This window comes from Pezoporus occidentalis, unplaced genomic scaffold (genome assembly GCF_034315485.1).
Source record: "Pezoporus occidentalis ecotype Australia unplaced genomic scaffold, CSIRO_AGI_Poc_V1 ctg146, whole genome shotgun sequence".
Taxonomy (NCBI): Eukaryota; Metazoa; Chordata; class Aves; order Psittaciformes; family Psittacidae; genus Pezoporus; species Pezoporus occidentalis.
In genome coordinates, this window is record NW_026913274.1 from 165,750 (window position 1) to 186,068 (window position 20,319).

A 20,319-nucleotide genomic window follows, 5' to 3' on the forward strand; every position below is an offset into this window, starting at 1 on the left:
TTTCACAAAACCAAGGATTCCGTTTTAAAAGTAATTTTCATGGAAGATGTTCAGCCAGCCATAGATAGACTTGGGATGCTATTGCCTGGGCGTAGAAGAAATGCTGCGGTTTGACCAAGATGCTGCAGATTTCTACATAAAAAAAGAGGACTTGGCCTGTGTGGTGTTGGAAGCCACTTTACAGGGTTCTGGAGGTCTTAATGGCCTTAAATGTCATGAATTGAAGAAAGATATAGAATGAACATAGTGCTGACAATTAGGGTGTTAGACAAGTCAACACTACATCTAACAGATCAGAATTCAGAAGACTCAGATGTGGGATGCCTGTTTTCTGAATCCCAAATTGTTTTGCTTGGGCAGCAAGAGCCCAAAGTAGGATTCAGCTCCCCTCACACTGGACATGAAGTTAGGTGTCCACTCTAAGCTGCACAATCAGTTCAGCTCCTTCCATGCTCAGCTGGGAGACAGATGCCTCCATGGCTCAGTCAAGGCAATCTCAAACTACATGTTTGAGCTACGTGTGAGGAATCACCATCAGACAAGAGGCCAAGTCAACAGCTTTAATATCTGACTTGTAGGTAGCTAATATCTGTTGGTATAGTCACCCAAGGTCTACAGCTTCAGCTCTAGCTGTGGCAGTGACAAGTGCAGCAGAATAATTTCAGGGTGGCAAAGGCAATTGTAGGCTCCAAGACAGCTGCAGGAAACAAGTATTTTTAGCTTTTAAGAAGTATGGGTCCTTTTTCATTCTAAGTTGCACTTTGGATGAAGAACATTATTTTGGAACTGCCAGACCACAGCAATCTGACACCTCAAGTTAGCTAAAAAGCACACTTCTATTTGGGTTTTGGTATGACGGGTTTCAAAATGTATTTCTGTAAAATATTCCTCCAGAGGTATCTATTTCTTTCTATTGATTATAGTAGAAACTTAGATGACAAACACTCTGATGACAACCTCAGACATAGTTCCTTAGCTTCTGCATGTTTCAAATTAGGTGAGATGAGTCCCACCTCAGCTATTCAGTGTAATGCTGTTATGGAGATCTCCAATATAATTAATGAAAGGGACAGGCATGCCCAGAAGGTGATTTAGCTTATCCTAGCACAGACGGATAAAGGGAAGAATGCACAAATATGTAGAAATCTCTCTCTCTCTTTCCTTTTGTAGGAATGCTAGGTGATGTCTAGAATATATTACAAACTTTTAGACTGTTAAAGGTAAATCAGACGAATCACACTCTTCACGTCTCACCTCTGTGCAGAAAAAGTGGATAAACAGTAGTTTTCTACCCCTTCCAGGAGTCAATTCATAACAAAAGAAATTCTGAATGGCCACCGTGGGGGAGATAGTGAGAAAGATGCAACAGTAGCATAGTTTTTAACCCTGTGTGCATTCTGGGTGCTGTAGATCTGTTTGGTCGGCCCTTAGGAGAAACAAGTGCCTTACATAGAGAAGTGGTCTTGTGATGGATGGTGGTCAGGCACCTGTCCAAGGAAAGGTTAATTAAAAAAAGAAAAACAACCCCAAAAAAAAACTTTCACAAAAGAAAGTTGCCTTTTGAAACTATTAGGCAACATATGTTGTGTGAACAGGAAGTCACAGTAGAGCAATAATCCTGACAGCTGTGGAGAAACAGGAGTCTGCCGCAGGAACGAATGGCTCGAGACCTGACAAGAATGATGATGGATGCCCCGTTGGTAGTACACAAGGACACAGCAAGAGACGTTTAAATTGGCTGAACCACAGGAACAACTCTGAGTTGGCATCGCAGCCGGACAAATGAGGCCAGTCCTAATGGTGAGAGAAATGGGAGGGGGGAACTGAAGGAAGATGGCAGCAATGCACCCCTCCTTTCCAAGGACGAGGGCTACATCGGCATCTCACCACGAGGTGGCTGCATTTCCCTGTGAACATTTAAGCCCTGAAAGAAGCTGTATACCCTGAAGCACCATGAAAATGAGAATGGGAGCAGAGATCTGCAGGATCTGGCCCATCTCATTCAGAACGCCTGAGAAATTCTGAGGTTCTGTGAAAAAAAGTGTGTTCCAAGTCTTGATCAAGTGGTGGTCATTCAACAGGTCCTCACTAATCTGCTGAACTGTGGGAACTGCCCATGCGCCTGAATGTAGTTCATGGGACATACAAGGCAACACCACATAACTGAGCTTACAATGAAGAGGATGAACTGAATAATTTTCTGCTTGCTTCTCCTGTGAACTAAGAGTAGGTTTGTGGACTTTTTTCCACAAATTCCACAATTTCCATGAATTGCTGAGGTTCAGCCAATTCATGGGAACTTGTCAAGCCATGGAAACTTGATTGTGAGCCTGGGATGTGTGTCTGGTAAAGAGTTAAATTGTGATACTTTTTCAGATGCTCATATTGGTTATTCATAAACATTTCTATAGCAGGCATTTCAGCCAAATAAGTCAACAGTAAAAATGGTACTGTAAGAACCTGACCCATGAAATGGCCAAATTCTTCATTGTCTTGCATATTCTAAGCTCAGTCGGTATCAGCAGGATTGAACAGAAATTTGCTCACAAGTTGTGGAGAAAAGAGTATTTTTTTTTTTCTTATGTAAAATGTGCTGAAAGTAGGATGGATAAGGGCTGCGGAGCGATAAGGATATTTTGGGTACCCTAGATCTAGATAAAATCTTCAGCTCTTTTTGGGTTTTGTCTGATTTATCCTGCCTTCCTGTCACTTCTGTCACAGGAGTTTGCAAGATTTTTGGGACAAAGACTGGATTTTTCTTACTCTTTTCTGTGGTACCATACCCTACGGAACTCCAGTTCCTTATCTGCGTCTATAGACACCACCACTTTGTGTCAAAGTCTGAAAGAAAGTCATTAAAAGTCCCTCTTCGACCTGTCTCAGGAAAGATGTCCATTATATTTCATTATGAGATGTCAACATCAAGCTCAACATCCGGTTCTATTGGAAAGAATCTTTTAGAAAGAGAATACTAAATGTATCGCAATGCTTCCAAAAATTGAGACCGCTATCATTAAGGAGATTTTTTTCATTACTATCCTATCACTGGTAAATATGTGCCATTTTTAAACTGATTTGTCTAAGATGGGGTTCCAAAAAATGAGATCTTGATGATTTGCTGCATTTAGAAACCTTTTCCTCTGCAAAGAATATTCCATTTTTGTCCCTGCAAAGATCTAGAGACAATCTGCCAGGCCCACTTTAATCTTATTTGGATAAATTAATGAATTTACATTAGTCTTTTACTGAAAGGGAGATTTTACACTGTTAAATATCCTTTATTGAGTTTTCCTGCGTCTTTTCCAAGTTTCAGCATGCTTCTTAGTCTTTCATGATATACACTGTGAATAATTAATAATAAAAAAAATATACTATTATAATAAACCAAAACATATTGCACCAGATTGTCCTTCTAGCTGACAGTGGCTTGTTTTAACATTCCTCTGGGCCTGTGTGATGGTGTTTAAATATCTTTTTGCATAGAAAATACATCTTCTTTCTACTTTCCTGAAGTATCACGCTCAAACCACATATTATTAGATATTTGTCCAAGTGGAATGATCCTTCAAATGTTTCCTGGAAGATGCATTAGTTACCCTGACTGTCTTTCAAAAGTTGAATGAAGGGACCACACTTATGCTACACTTTTGTAGTAGCAGTGAGAAGCACCCATTACTGTGTGATTTGTCTCTAGCTTCTAGTGAACAACCTGCTGTCTGCTGTATATATTGGCAAAAGGCTGTCTAAGCTTCATGTAGAGGCAGGGATTCTTTGGGAAGGGAGAAAAAGAAGCTCTTAGACAAAGGTTTCTACTTCATTCATCCCTCTGAAACTTGGAAGGTTACACTTACACTGAGTTTTACTGAATGTTTTTGACATCTGTGAACCGTATGTCATTTTTTCTGGTCATCAAAACTGCAGGTAGCAGAACACAACACCCCTTGGTGTTCTGCACCTATGTGAAACAGTGACATCCTGGCCTTTCCACTGATGGGTTAAGAGCACCTAAAGCCCTACATGCCTGAGCTGTTACCCATCCTTCCTGGAAAATGAGTTGCAGAGCACAGATAAATCAGCCCTCCTCCATCAGGCCACAGGGAAGCAAAGGCTGGACCAATCCTCATTTGCCTGTGTCACAGAGCTACTCACCGGCATTGTCTGGCTGCCATGCAAGGCATTGATGGCTGCTTGGGCCTCTGCATGTGAAGAGTATTTCACAAATGCACACCCTGGAAGAAGAAATAGAAGAATATAAGAAAAGTTGCATGGGTACCATGAAAGTTCACCTAGCTGAATATCCTGACCTCAGAACTGGACAATAAAGATGGTTGTGGAGAAAGTATAACAAGTAACTGTGCTCCTGGTTATTCTTCTCCAAAGTCCAGTCATCAGCAGCCTGAGAACCTGTCAAGGCAAAGCTGCATCCAGAATTCCCACACTTTGTGTAATGGGCACCGATGGACACAAACTTAGCAAGTACATTTTGAATCCACTTATGTTTTGACCTCTGCAGATTCCCATGGCACATTGCTGAACAATTTTACCACTTACTGTGTGAAAATGAGTTTTATTTGTATTGGACTTAATGCTGAACGCTTCTCCCTCTGGGGTTGTGAGAAACAGTAAGGAAGTGTAGAAAAGTTATCAGAAAGCTAAACATACTTGTTGCAAACAAACACAAGCCAAATATACAGAAGGTATTCAGGTTACTCCAGACCCACAAGGTACCTTATCACACCACTGTCTGGTAAAGCTCCAAGCAGCTTTCATCTGACATAGTGTAAGAGCTTCTAATGGAGAAAGAGGGATGGGAGAGATCTGTATGTGATGATTATCAGCTCAGCAGCACCAAAATTTGGATCTTAGTCTTTCATAGCTGCAGAGCCAGTGGTTGTATAGGTGCTCTCCTCTGGACATTAGAGAAACGTAGGCAGTGCATCCCGAGCCTGCATTGCCATGTGAGGACTTTCATACCGAACTCTTACGTAAGGTTTTAGGGCAGAAAGATGCTTTTAGGAATACATACTAGTGTGCAGAAATGATCAACACTTCAAAGGGTCACATGCACCACTGGAGTGGGGGAAAGTATTGCTAACACTCTTAGCTACAAGCAAACTGACTCAGAGAGAGGAAGAGTAATTTCCATATGCTAAGGCGGTTTTTGGAACAGATTGGGAGAGATCTGAGAAGTTCTGGCTTCCATCCCCTTCTATTACTACTAAAGACGTTTGAGCTTTTAATCAATTTGCAAAGCCCTATCTGTTTCCCTGAAGGGGTGCAGATCACTGCACAGGGAGTGCCAGTCCTAACAATGGGACATCTCTCCTTTATCCCCTTTGCAGACTCTTTAGAAGGTCCACACACCCTCATGGAACCATACAGTGCATGGTAAAAGCTAAAGCATTAGAACACCCCACTTGCAAACATGAAGAATGAACTCCAAAGGTCCCCAACATCATCACTGCAGGCTCATAGAAGTGAGATTGAAAAAAAGCAGTGATCACCCCTTCTAAAAATAAGCAGACATAGGAAATTAGCTTACAGTTAGGAGCCCTTCACGTTGCATTACTCTCTCAGCACTGTGCTCAGACTGCATTTCAGGAAAAGCACAATGATTGTTGCTAATAGTTGGATCTAATTTATAAGGAGCTGAGAGGAGACAATCATGAGAAAATGAGATAGATAAACTTCAGCTGGAAACAATAGGGATCAATTATGACATAATCGCAGCCCAGCATTCCCGGTCTCCTGAGATACTGTGCCTTCCTCTTCATTAATCAGAGATAATCCAGAATTAGGGTGTTTAATTATTTGCAGAGATTCTTTTGTACTTTCTGCGTCTAAAAAGAAGATGCTGATTAGCAAATATACAAAAGCTTTCCAGCTCCAGTCACCCATTGCATTTAGAGCAGGATTTTTGGCTGCAGTGTTGCTGTCATACTGAAGGCTTCACTCTCTTCAGGTGAAATTCATCCCTGTGCTGAGGAACCTGACAGATCAGTGGAGCTGGATAAAGGTGGGAATAAAAGGAGTAGAAGGCATTTATCTTCTTTAATGGCCAAGATGCTAATGATCTCCCTCCTACTGCTTCCTCTTATTGCTTCCAGTAGGTTTTGAGGTAGCTGGACAAAGGAAAATTCAGCTTTTACTGGTGAATGGTGGCAAGTTAATAACAGAGATCCCAACTTTTTTTGTCCTTTTGTTTGTGTGTTCAGTGTGATGGCTTCTGTACACAACACCAAATGTGCACAGAATCTCCTTCCTTCCCACTGACTACAGGACTCATGAGCCATGGGACATGAAGCATGCCATTCTCCTCAGAAAAATGGTGTCTTTTTTTTCAGGAGCATCTCTGACTTTTGAAGGGGTTTTGACACACAGATATATAACCTGTGCTGAACAGGGACATAGATGTGCTTAAGTTTTTTTTGTTTCCTTACTTCCAGATTATAGAGCTGGAAGGGCTGTTCTTACTGTCTTGTCAGCTTGGACGAGACTGCAGAGTCAGGGCCTAAGGTTATAATTGCAGAGGGTGTTAAGACTCCTCTTGTGGAACTTATGGGAAAATCTTTGCTTTCTGAGTTACTGAACAAGACAGCTGCTGAATAGAGGGAAAAAAAGGGTGGTTGAGGGAAGGTGCTATCCAGATAGCAGCAATGCAGTCCCTGCAGGTCCTGCTGGCTTGCTGTACTGGGTCCACTTCAGCTTCCCCACCTGAGGACTCCTCCACAGAATGGTTGGGTGGGATTGAGGTCTATGGAATCTGATTTCTCTCTGGCACTTAGACAGTCTGCTTAGATATTAATTTAGGTAGAATTTAAGCCTTATGGGCTTTACCCAAAATAAGTAGCTCACAAGCCATGTGTGTCACATATTGGTTTCTAGCAGATGGAAAACATTACAGACTGGGAATAACTTTGTGGGAGTTGTGGCTTGCCCGACTGTCTTCTAAGATAAGGGCACTAGCCTTAAGTTTTCTGTTGGATTGACTGTTCCGTGTGCGTGTGTGCGTGTATGTAACTCTGTGTGTGTAAATTAGGAGCTTCACATTCTCAGTAAATAGCACCAGCAAATGGAAGCTGGTAATATTAACTCTGTCAAGGCTCGGTATTGATCCTGAACAGCTCGGTGAAATGCAAGCCTGAGACTGCAGCCTGCTAGCACTAATAATTAAACTGGTTAGCAATATTGAGCTGCCACTCAGATTCAGACTTGTAATGAAATCGTTTAAGAAAAAGATAAAAAAAGATAGAGCAAGTATGAATACAACTCTGTGGGTTGGATTTACTTTGAAATCTGTTTCATACAGATCTTAGACTTTATTGCCTTTATTATTACTCTGTTTAACTCCTTTGTCATTAGATTTTGTTCCATACAATTCTAAGCAGAGGCAGACAGATATACTTTTTTTGCTCTTCTCCAATTTGCTGATTTGTTCAGTGAATGAAGTGTTTAACTGCCTGCCGTTATGATGGTTGGAGGTCTTCTATTCCAACCTAGCTTACCACTTTCCAATGGGGAAGCCCCTGTCTTTGGGTCTCATGGGAACTAAAGTAGATATTTAATTGAAGGAAGGTGCCCATGGTTTATTTTTAGCCATTTATATCAGGAAGGCTGAGCTTTACTGGTGTATATCAAACAGCTGCCCTGTAATGTTGGTGTGAAGTCTTTTTTGTCCGCCAATGATTTTATGGAACAGCAATACCATTTTCCAGTGTATCACTGTGATTTGGATTTTTTGCCTTCCCGTTGCAAAAATATGCTGGCTGATGTTGTCACATGTCAAAATATCCATTGAGATATGAACTGCACCTGCAGAACTGGTCTCTTCTCTGGTGCTGCACATTCCAACACAGCTTATGATATATTATATGCAGATCAATATTTAATGGACACATTACACTGTCAAGAGGAAAGGGCTTCCTATTCAAATTGAAGTTACTTTGTCTAGAGACTGATGGGGGAAAATATGACCCTCCTATTCAAGAGAGAAGCCTCATTCTTACACTTTGGCTCTAGCAGAGAATCCTTTGTGCTCTCCAGATAGCAAGTGATGCCAAAAAGTTGAAGGAGGTAAGGTACCTAGTTTTACAATGAAGAATTTGCGTGTTTTACATGGTAAATGTCTGCTGGGTGTAATATTTAAATCGGCACCCATACCTTTGCAATTGTGATCACCGGTTAGCATGTATCTATGCAAAGACCAAGAAAAGAAGGGGGAAGATCTGGGGCCGATGGGTGAGAAATAAACAGATGTAATGGTTGAGCCATTGAGTCAATATGTAAAATATCAACCCTGGCTTTGTTTAAAGACAGAGCTGCCCTGTTCAACAGGGTGGGGAGAGCACATCTTGAGTGAAGGTAATGGTGTTGTGTTCAGAGTATAAGCTCTGTCCTGAGAGCAAATAATAGCCATCAGTTCACACATGGCAAGACATAGCTAGTAAGGAGCATGTATTTTTAAGTGCAATCAGTTTTTAACTCTCACACAAAAGCAGACAGCAACCAGCAAAGTAATGGCCTCCCTTGGCATATGTGACCATTCCTAACATAAGAGATGATTCCTGGCAGCTAGACAGTGACTTTGTCACACCAGAAAATGATATATACCCTGAAAGTGGGTCAAGCTTGACACAAGCCATCACCTTACCTTTGCTGTTGCCATCGGGTCCCCGAAGGATCGTGCACTCCTCGATGTTGCCAAACGCCTCGAATAGCCTGCGCACATCATCTTCTGACTGCTGCTTATTGAGCATGCCCACAAAGAGTTTTCTATCTTCTGGAACAAAATAAAGAGATGCTTACCATATTTCAGGAGGGATGTGAAAGCCAAGATGGCTCAGTATCACATGCAAAACAAATGGTGATTTCATTGAGGTGACATGTTTAAGAAGCTGCTAGTCTTTTCAGGTGGCTGGCTCAAAAACCTTAATAGCATTTGACTTTCAATGAATACCTGAAAATAATTTGGCAATTTAAAAAAAAACCAACCAAATAAACCCCTGAAAGATTTACTTATATATAAAATCTCTAACTGCTTCTCAAAATCAAGGCACCGAAGTCTTCCAAATCAGCTTTTTTCTGATCAATTTTTGCAGTTAGCTTGCAGTAACTGAAATGACAACATTGCTCAGACTGCGATCCAAGAGGAATGTGGATAAAGATAGCATATAGGAATAAAGTCCAAATGAAAAATAACATAAGTTAGTAGCCCTCGCAATACTAAATAAGTTGCAGAAAAAAAAAAAAAGGCAGATTTAACATAAGCTGTTTATAATCAGGGTATAAATCAGGAAGCCACAGCCTGTAAATGGAGATTTGTCATTCATACCCACTCACAGACATATACATACGAGTTTGGATGAGGTTTTTAGTATATTTTTTAACTTATTTGAAAAAAGTGAAAAGTTTTTGAAACATAAAATAAACTTATATGATTGCTAATATCTGAGATAGCTCAGGCAGGTGGTATTTCATGTCAAAACAAGACATGGTCTGCTAGTAGATAGATAATTGTATTTTGAATGAGGAAGCTCAACGTGACCCAGCTGTGTGTGCTTGCATCCCAGAAAGCCAACTGTATGCTGGGCTGCGTCAAAGAGTGTGACCAGCATGTCGAGGGAAGTGATTCTGCCCTTCTACTCTATTCTCATGATACCCTACTTGGAGCGCTGTGTGAAGTTCTGCTGTCCTCAACACAAGAGGGATGTGGAGCTGTTGGAGCGAGACCAGAGGAGGCCATGGGGATGCTCTGAGGGCTGGAGCAGTCCTGCTCTGGAGCCAGGCTGAGAGGCTTGGGCTGGTTCAGCCTGGAGAAGAGAAGGCTCCTTAAGGGGAGACCTTAGACTTAGTTTCTAGTGCCTAAAGGGGCTACAAAAAGCCTGGAAAGGGACTTTTGATAAGGGCCAGTAGGGACAGGACAAGAGGAAATGGGTTTACCCTGACAGAGGGGAGATTGAGATGAGCTCTTAGGCAGAAGCTCTTCCCTGTGAGGGTGCTGAGGCTCTGGCACAGGGTGCCCAGAGAAGCTGTGGCTGCCCCATCCCTGGCAGTGTTCAAGGCCAGGTTGGACACAGGGGCTTGGAGAAACCTCCTCTAGTGGAAGGTGTCCCTGCCTGTGGCAGGGGGCTGGAACTGGATGAACTTTAAGGTCTCATCCAACCCAAACCACTCTCTGGTTCTATGACTTATACTTGGGCTTACACCAATATGGGGATCTTCAGTCCAGAACGAAATACATTAAGAAAATGTTGGTGAAAACAGACTAAACTCATGATTACTGAGCTGGTAGAGCTGGTAGAAAGATTTCAGAAGGCACTGAGTGATGTGTTTATATTAGGTTTATGTTCAGAGACTAGTACCGTTACAGCAAAAAAAAAAAAAAGAAATTTACGTAGGTTACATCGTATATATAAACAGGCCATTTGCACATGATTCGTAAATGTCGTATTTATCATTCATTAAACACTATGTAAATGTGTGAACCAAGATTTTTTTTTTCAGCTTACAGAGCAGATGTAACCAATTTGAATAAATACATGTAAATAAATAAATAGTTTGATTTTAAAAAAATTATTTATTTTTAATGCTCACGTCACACTAAAGCTTAACAAAATATTGGTTTGCAACAAACCTTTCCTGGCTGACTAATTGGGTGATTTATGTCACTTTTGTTCCCTGAGAAATCATTCATGTAAACAATCTGTCCTGATTCAACTAATGTTTGATCAAAATTCCCCTGTCCATGATGCACCTGTAAATTGGAAATTACTTTATAGCCTTGGATGAGGATAATTTTTCATGTAGTGGATACTGAGTGAGGATATTAGGAATTTTCAATCCTGCAGCCAAGTTATCTACATGAACTTAAAGTTTACTGCCCACAGAAAACGGTTATGTTGCCTTCATTCTGGCTGCTGAAATGGTAGGAAAAATAGGTTGAGGAGGATACATGTGCATTTTGATAGGGGAGAAAAACATGAATAGCCTTGTGATAGACATGTTAAAGGAAGAAATATGCCTACTTTATGCTGGAATTGATTAAGGAAAGGGACTTTCTGAGGTCCTTGCTCACAACACGAAGTTCAGAATTTAATGATGCACAAAGCACTAACTGACACTGTGTACATTATCCCCTCTCAAAAGAAGCTGCTCTGGATATCTAAAAGGTTTGTTTCCTTGATGGCCAAACTGACCTTCAAAAGAGACTCTCAGAGGTGAGGTACAAGCCTTAGAGAAGCAGCTACTGAAACTGAGGGTGGTGACACAGTGTCTTTCAGCGTAGGCTTAGACAAAGCCTTGGACAAAGAGTTCAGTCCAAGCTCCAGTGGTTGTCCACACATTGGAGGAAAACCCACCCAGTAAATGAGACCAGCTGTTCTGGAAAAATGGGAGGTATTTTAGGAATGAGGTAGAGCAGTGGGAACAAACTAGGAACACCAGCAGCAAAAGGTTTTGCCTAGAAAGATTGTGTCTAGTAAATACTTCCAGCACAGAGGAAGCTGTTATACTGTACTTCATACAGTTTTCCCTGTTTCAAATAAGCTGCATCAGCAAAAGCACTCCTATAGCTGTGTAACTGTATTTTCACCAGTATTTTTTGCTAACATAAATGTATCATTAAAAAAAAAAATCACATCCCTCCTCTGTCAGCAAAACTCTCTAGTGTGGAACTGTCCTGAAACTGCCTCGTCTGGTTTAGTTTATGCAAAGCTACAACCACGTGTTTTAGGAATCTCTTCATTTTACTTTCTATTTTACTTATTTTATTTTAGTTTTTTTATCCCCCTTTTATACATCTCTGCAGGACACTGGGAGTGATGATGCCTTTCTACAGCGCTGTCTGGCAGTAGATGTGGTTCTTTGTTGAGCTGCCTACAAGGTGGCCATCAGACCACCAGGAACAGGCTCTACCCATGGTGAGGATCACCTTTGCCAGGAGCTGCTGGTCCAGCTGCAATAAGGGAGGCAGCACGAAGAGCGGCCCCATGGCTAGCCAGAGCTCAGCACTGCCTGGGCATCACTTCCAGCCCCGTCTCCAGCACCCTGTCTGTCTCCTGAAAACCCATGCCTTGGGCTGTCAGGGGAATCGTTTGTCACATCTGCCGTCTGAGAAATCTGCACAATCACACACTCAGCTGATAATAAATGAGTCAGTTTAAGAAGCTTTTTTGTCTCTGAGAGCTGCTTCTAACAAAGCACTGCAGTTACCTTCCACATCCCTGCCCTGCCAGGGAGCTCAGCAGCACGTTTTAACAATGCTCCTCACACATCTCAGGTGGGAAGAGAGAGGCAAGTATCCAGCAGACTGGACCTTTCAGCACACTCCAGGTCTTGGCTAATGAGTTTATCCTCTAATGGACTTATATAAACCTTTTACACCCTGACTGCTTCCATACACTACTCTTCCAGGTCCCAAGTAAAGAGCTGACATATCATGGACCAGGTCAACTACTCCTACTTTGTAAGTATGTCTGAACAAGGCCATGAGATGACAGAATAAAATGATGACAGGATGCACTGGTGTCAGCAGCAGCCTGAGCAGCGCCACTGCCCTGCAGTGTAGGGGCTGAGTGTGGTGTCTATCTAAACCTCTGCTCCATTTTTGTTTTCCCCATGTGGTTATCAGTCTTTCCCCACAACCTGAGTCCATCATGCCTGCTTGGCCCATGGAAATAAGCATGGGTGGCTATTTCTCTGTGCTGTGGCACCCAGGAAAGCCGAGGAGGCTTTTGCTGGTGCAGCACAAGGCCCTCACCATGAGTAAACTGAGGCACTCCAATAATATTGAGAACTAAGTTCATCCCAAGTCTACCCCATTTTGCCATAAACAAGCTACAGCAACAACAGGAGCCAGCACCTCCTTATTCCTCCTAGGAGGGCAGGTAAGTAAAAAAAGGCCACCACAATGGCATATGAGTTCCTAGATGTCACCCCTTGGTGATATTTCCAATACCCCCATGAAACCAAGCTTCCCTCTTCTTGACCAGCATGGGGGGTTTGTACCCATAGGAAAAGCTGGCTGCAAGGCACAGTGGTAAGAAATGTAACTTGTCAGATAAATATACAGCATCTATAAATCTCCCCGCCTGTGTTTATGCAAAGCCTCGGCACCTTCCCCAGCGCAAACAGGGGTTAAATTATTCCCTGTTCTATTTGTATTTAAATGTTATGTTTCTATGATAAGTGTAAGGCAGAGGTGTCAGATGGGCCCCGGCGAAGGAGACGGAATGCATGAAAGGTGAAATAATAGAGCACTGCAAACCAAGTGCTGAGAGGAGATGGGAAGGGGGGACATGGGAGTGAGGGGGAGAAGGGGGAGGACGGGCACTAATTAAAGAGACAGAAGGGACAATGAGATGCAGGATGTTTGACCCTCTGCTGAGCAAGAGGACAAGAACAAGAATCACAGCAATTGTGAAGGGAATGGGGGAAAATTAGGGTCACTCACAGAGAGACATGACACAGGTTTGTGTTTATCCAGATAGCTCTCGCTAATGTATGTGTGTGCACGGGGGTACATTTAGATAAGAGTATATAAATACACTTGTGTTCTCGTATTCCTCATGCAAAACAAAGAGGTTGAATCCTTGTATCAGGAAAACATAAGTCGGCTTTACCATCTAGAACATCACATCCAAGGCCTTGGAAATAAAGAGGGACAGATCTATCACCTTCATGGCCCAGGCTAATCAGGAGGGCAAACCAGAAGATCGTTATGGTCTCTTCTAGCCATGAAACCCCTTATTCTAAAGCCAATGAGTTTCTCTATTTCATTCCAAGTTCATTGCCAGGGCACCACACATGGATGGTGTGTGAGCTCATTCATGCAAGAGCAAAACTGGTATTAGCATATTTCTGTATGGGAACAACCATCTTCTTTATGCACATGGTATTCAGCAGAGCAGCTCACTGATGTTACTCGGTGCCTTTGGCTTTCTAAGCTTCAGAACCAGGTTGCTGTATGGCTCTGTTTCAGAAACTAGATGATAATTAATTCCATTATTTATATAGCTAATAATTATTTGTCCCTGCTGCTATTCCCCTCCTTCCCAAACACTGCTTGCACACACAGTGAGGGACCAGCTGCAGTGCCTTGGTCCAGGCATTGGGAAGGACTTTAAGCTTACCTCTTTGGCACCATGACAGAACAAACAAACAGTGCAGAAATGTTTTCTGTGCAAGTGTGGGTAAGAAGAAAATGCTGGTGCATAAGACCAAGTAGCACATCTACCATAGAGTATGCAAAAGCAGAGTGAATCTTCCTTACCCGTTCTTCTGACTGGTCTTTGGCAGAGAGGGGAGAGGATGCAGCACTGAAGGTGTCCATCATAGAATAATACAGAATCATGGAATGGTTTGGGTTGGGAGGAATCTTTAGAGGTCGTATAGTCCAACCCATGCTGCAATGAGCAGGAACATCTTCAATTACATCAGGCTGCTCCGACCCCTGTGCAATCTGATCTGGAACGTTTCCAGGGATGGGGCATCTCCCAGCTCTCTGGGCAAGTTGTTGGAGTGTTCATCATTGTCATGGTAAAGTGTCCTCTTAATATCTACTCTGAATATAGCTTCTTCCAGTTTAAAACCCTTATCCCTTGTCCTGGGCAGGACAAGGGATTCAAAAGTCTGTCCCTATTGTTCTTAGAAGCCCCCTGCAAAGATAAGGACTGAAAGGCTTCAGTAAGGTCTCATTGGAGCTTTCTATTCCTCAGGCTGAACAACCCCAACTCTCTCAGTCTTTCCTCACACAAGGTGTTCCACCCCTCTTATAAGTTCTGTGGTCGTCCTCCGAATCCACTCCAACAGGTTCATGTCCCACACTGTGATCAGGAATCTTCCAGAGCCACAGTGGTGGAAAAAAGCCATAAGCCTGGGTTTTCTGGACAATCACGGGCAGTGTGTCCTTCCCAGGCCAAAGAAGAAAGGAAGAGCTATAGAGCAGAGGGGTGATCTGCAGGTGTCCCAAACATTATGAATGTTTGTGTTGAGTTCTGAACTCAAATCTATAAGCTCAAGCTGGATCCCCTCTTTGTCCAGAGTGGCCCAGCACCACTCTCAACCTGTGCTAATCAGGTGGATCCATAGGCTAAAAGCAGGGCATTTCCTGGGGCCTGGGCTGCACACTCCTATTGCCATTTTCACAGCAGTCCTACAGCTCCATGATGATGATTACAGCCCTTTCCACAGGGGAAGCGATTAAAAATTCTGTTGTAGTTAATTGTAAATTAGCTAATTATCTTCTCCGTGGTACCTTGCTAGAAAATACATGAACCTTGTAAAACGGAGGTGTTTCAAAAATTAGGATGGGGATAAAAAAAAAATCCAACAACAACCGAAAAAGCCCAACCCACTCTGGAAACAACAGAAACCTACTGCTACCTAACTCCAAACAATGGCAACCAAGCCCTCCTTCCGCCTGCACAGCCGTCTGTTCCCCCCCTTTTCACTCCTCCTCCCCATATCAAACAACACCCACAAGGGGCTAATTCTGCTGCAGGCTTTAAAATGTTTGCTGAGTTCACCTGTTCCTTGCAGCTGGGTGTTGTGGGGCATCCCTAATCACATCTTAGCAGGAGTGATTTCTTTGTGCTGATCTCTTCCCCTCCTCCCTCTCCAGTTTGGTTTTACTTAACAGATTCTTTATATCCCATACGTTAGCAGATATGATTGCACAGCTGCTAGTCTCCAACTGCTGGAGACAGAGGCTTTGAGACACCCGGGCTAGGGAGAATAGCAGCTAATCTGAACATCTGTGTGATGGGGACAAACACAAATGAATATAAGACCAGGTGTGGGAACATAATTCTCTTGCACATAGAAGGAAGCTTCATCCCACAGGTGCGCTACTCTCCACTGTTACATCTGAAAAACTTAGTTTGAAGGATTTCACTTACTTAATCACTTGGCTTCACTGTAAGCCTTGACTTGGACATGACTCCTGCATACAGAGTGAAAGAACAGCTGTACAATAGACACCAGGTCTAACTCAGTGTGCTGCTTCTGGCACTAGCCACTTGTGGGTGTCTTGTGGAAAGTCTACAACAGGGGAAGAAATTTTGTTAATCCCCTCAGATATTCTCCTAAACCCCAGTGATCTGCAGTTTAGGGACTTACAGAGTCTGTTGGTTTTTCTTCATATGTAATATTTTTTAAAGTGTCTGATGTAATTGTTCGGTTGTCTTTAGAACCCATGTGAACTGTGAGTATCCACTGCATCCTGCAGCAAGACATTCTGCAACTTAATCACACGTTGAGTTAGGAACCTTTTTCTTTTGTGTACTTTGAACATGCTACAAACTATTTTCAGTAGACAGGCACTAGACGTTCTTTTAGAGAAGAGTGGAAATCACTCCTGATCCAGTTATGGAAGAGTGGACCCATGAGGATAGGCAAGAGCTTGGCCAAAGTCTGTGCATTTCAGACTGGTGTTTGGGACTCCTGGGTCCCATCTCAAGCAATGCTCTCAAATACCATGGAAGGCAAAATCACTTTTCCCTCAGAGTGATTTGTTACTCCTTGTACTAGTGAGATGGATGACCATGTAGTTACTGTTATTAAACACTTACAATACATCTCTGCCAAAGAAAGTGGCCTCAGTGGAAATATGGGCTACATAAATTAACTAGTGCAAAAGGCAGCCTCAGTTTCCCTATCTGCAAAAAAAGAATTATTGGTGCTTACACGAGGCAAAATTAAGCATTGCTGAGGTTCCTTGGTGTCTGCCACAAACCATGAATACGAGGAGCTCTGGCAGTAATAATGAAAGGCACCCATCAGGCTGGTGCTGATTTGACAATCTGTGGCTGAACCATCTCATGGTTGCTATCAGATCGGAGTGGCTGGAACTTCCACAACATCTTTTTCTTACAGGAGGAGTCCATGGTGGGGTAGTAAAGGCAGGGTTTATTCTGAATGGAAAACCCTGCTTTTGCAAATAGCAATTACTATAGATCTTGGAGTCATCCTTCCAGGAATAAATTTTCATGTTCTGCAGTGGTGTGATCCCTAAAGACAGTCCCATGCTCATTTAGGTGCATGTGGCCATGAGAACACAGGTATTGTTTGCTGTTGACCATATGAGCATCTGGGAAGACACTTAATATATTTCCAAGTGGTTAACCCAATGTCCAAGTTTATATTTTTTAACTAAATATGCCTGGGCCTATTCTCTACTTTTGGGGTCCTCATCTATACTACAGTCCTACCCTCCTGAGCAAAGACCTGCTTGGCAGGGAACTGGAAGAAGTTCTTGGTCTGCATGAACTGCTAAACCATGTCTAAAAATTGTTTGGGAGAGTAAGCATGTGAGCAGGATGGATAAGGTGTGGAACTAGGACAAAAAATGGAAGGTGATGTGGAAGGTGGTTCCGACCAGGAGGATGAACGCTGTTTGGGCTTGCCTGGCCTGCGCTCCTGTGGTAAGATCTGCTGTCTACCTGCCCTGAAGTTGAAAATTAACCTTAAACCGACAGCTTCATCAGGACAGTTCAGATGAAAAAACACTTAGGCTTCCTCTGTGCAGACAGGTTATGGACAAAACTCTGCCAACATGCCAAGCAAACCCTGCCATGAAGACATAGCCTAAACAATTCTTTTAACAGAAGACTCTTCTTGTGCAGCTGAGAATATTATAACCCCAAGACAAATGTCAGTAGTTCTGACTTGCTGAACTGTGCCGTCACAACTGTCCATTGCCAAGAGATGCTATTCCCTGTGCAGATCATAAATGACAGGTTTTATGGTGTTCAACAGCGAGCTGAGAAAACAACAGGCAACAACCCGTTTTATTAGTAGCCATTGCTTGGATGGTGAGAGCCATCTGAAACCTGATGTCATGCAAAGCACAAAGACTGCCTGATTTGTGCCTGGCAGATCATAATTCTTCCACATTTATTCATTATCTGAAACACCAACTGGAATATTTTTGAGAACTATTCATGAGGTGATGCTTTTTAGGAAAAGACTCAAGAGTAAAAATCTAATCTTTCTAAATTCAGTGTATAGTCCAATCACCCACTTTCTCTTCACCACCCCTACACAATAAGAAGAATATCTGAACTCAAATCAGCCTTCCAATCATGAAGAAAAAAAAAACCCACAAAACCTCTTTCCCTAGATATGAGTAGCCTGTGCTTACAGTTCCCATTGCCTAGGAACAACCCCTGGGGTTCATGGGGGAAAAGCACCTAAGGAGACCTAACATTGAAGTGCAGATGTATGAAGCTGTGCTGTAACTAAACTCTGACGGATTTTCCAGGAATGCCTGGGCTTCTTCCTTCTGGAAATCTATGGATGTTTCACTGGGCCAAACTTTATGAATTTCCTGAAGAAGAAGGAGGTGAAGGAGAAGACTGTCTTGTACTATCAAATGACACCTCAAATGAACACTGAATCATACTTTTACACTTGTTTTTTTTTGGAGGCAGCTCGGATTTGAATACAACTCCTACCGCCTTTGGTTTTGGGGAATTTAACACATCTTAATTCCTATGTGTAATATCCCCTTTTCACTCTGTGGCCACACAAGACTGAGGCTGAGCCTGAAGGGCCGTTTGGTTTTCACGCTCACTCAGAGTAAAGCTTAGAAGCTTCTTGACAAACTCCGCAGGGTCAATGGTGTCAAGGCTGGTATGTCAGGCAAATAAGTTTCAGTTCCTAAACTCATCTCACTGGTGACCTGTCAGGGCTCTGAAACCCTTTCCAGAAGCCTAGAAGGCCAGGACATTAATCCATGGTAACACTCCAGCCTTGAGCACCGAGGACTATTGAAACAGCACAGACATTGGCAGGAGGAGGGTGGGGAGGACATATTTTCTCTTGCAGGAGCTGGGACGACATTTCAGATCAAATTAAACTTCAGTTTTTAAAGACTTCAGTGGAGGTAATTGAAACACTTTCTCACAATTGCCTGAACCTAAGTGTTATCTCTCTTTTCCTCTGTATATCATCCCTTTTCCCCCAAGCCTGAGACAGCCCCGCATGGCCACAGCCTCCTTAATATTAAACACGGTGATTAAATGGGATTCGCCAAAAGACAAAGGGCTGAAAACCTGCCAATTGTTAATCCCTCTTTCGCTGTGCTTAAAAATTCCATTTCCTTCATTTGAAGAAAGGGGGGTGGGGGGAAAGAGAATTATACGCCTATGTCTAATTTAAATTCTGGTGTCGCGGGTCCTGTTCCCTTCTCCCTCTCTTGACGTCTGAATATATTCCTTTATTACCATTATTACAGCTTTCTGATTGCATTAAAATTCATCCACACGCTTCTCTCCACATTCCACTTTTCTTTTGCCAGTTTTTTTGCTAATTCCCTTTTTCTCTCCCCCTTCCCTCCCCACTTTCAAATTATACAGAATGTCATTAAAGATCTCCAGAAAATGCCTCAACTCCTTTTTCTCTTGCTTTTATAAACTCGCTGGCTTTCTTCCTCTCCATCCCCTTGTCTACAAACAAAGAAAACGAAGGAGAGGCAAAAGAATACAATAATAATAAACAAATCCAAGCAGCATGTCTTGTAGGTCTCAGTAACACCTTTCCTACATCATACAGCTCCAGGCCTAATGCTCACTTCAGTTATGAAGCTGTATTTCACACAGAAGTTTTGTGTATTATTTGTTTGATGCTTGTACCTGGAATGCTCAGCTAAAATCAAAAGTGGAGTGTGCCAAGCTATATATGTAAGTGTGGAAAGAGGCAGTGCTGCTGGTAACCAAGTTTTGTAAGCACCAAAATAAGGAGGTTGGAACAAAAAGATGATTTCACCCTACTTTACAGATGAAGACCTGAAATCTTGCAAGGATTTGTCTATGGGTATGAGCAGTGGAGCTGGGCATGCAGTGGATAGGCCCAGTTGCAGGTTCAAGATATGAACTTTAGTGGGACCTACAAATTAAATCCTTCAGACATTCTACTGACTGCAAGAAGACATTAAAAGTTATGTTTTTTCCCCACAGGGCAGATCACCTAAAAAGAAGGTCTGTCTGTGCTTAAACCAGTCCCACTTTATCTAGGTGTAAGTCCCAGTCTGTCAATTTTGTAGATAAAAATGAAGGTAAGAATCAGACTCCTCTCCTACATGGAAGACCACGTGCCTTATTTAATCTATAAGGCGAGGGCGTGACATGACAGTGTGATGAGGCTGGGGTGACTGATCCTCCTAAACTGTCCTTGTGACGTTCCTACCCCAGCATTAGGACGAAGCTGTTGTTGAGAAACTTCCATTCATTCTTGCCAGTTCTTCCTAGGTCCTTAAGTAGGTTTGTTGTTGTTTCTTTTTTTATTATTATTTTTATAGCTGTCGCTCTTAATTACACTGAC

At 42.6% G+C, this 20,319-nt stretch overlaps 1 protein-coding gene across 21 annotated transcripts in view; it reads right to left on the reverse strand.

The window, feature by feature from the left end:
* The window catches only part of CELF4 (CUGBP Elav-like family member 4), a 749,745-nt gene that overhangs the window by 135,720 nt on the left and 593,706 nt on the right, over positions 1 to 20,319 (reverse strand). For 15 of the 21 annotated variants that reach the window (XR_009963147.1, XM_062610323.1, XM_062610325.1 and 12 more), the window contains exons 4-5: positions 8,651 to 8,779; positions 4,150 to 4,229 (exon numbers count right to left, since the gene is read on the reverse strand). Coding sequence is in view for 20 of the 21 variants with exons in the window: in XM_062610323.1 (XP_062466307.1) it covers positions 4,150 to 4,229; positions 8,651 to 8,779 (209 nt within the window). In the remaining variant the exon portion in view is untranslated. The remainder of the gene's footprint in view (positions 1 to 4,149; positions 4,230 to 8,650; positions 8,780 to 20,319) is intronic. The other 6 variants (XM_062610324.1, XM_062610330.1, XM_062610327.1 and 3 more) reach the window with 1 other exon arrangement.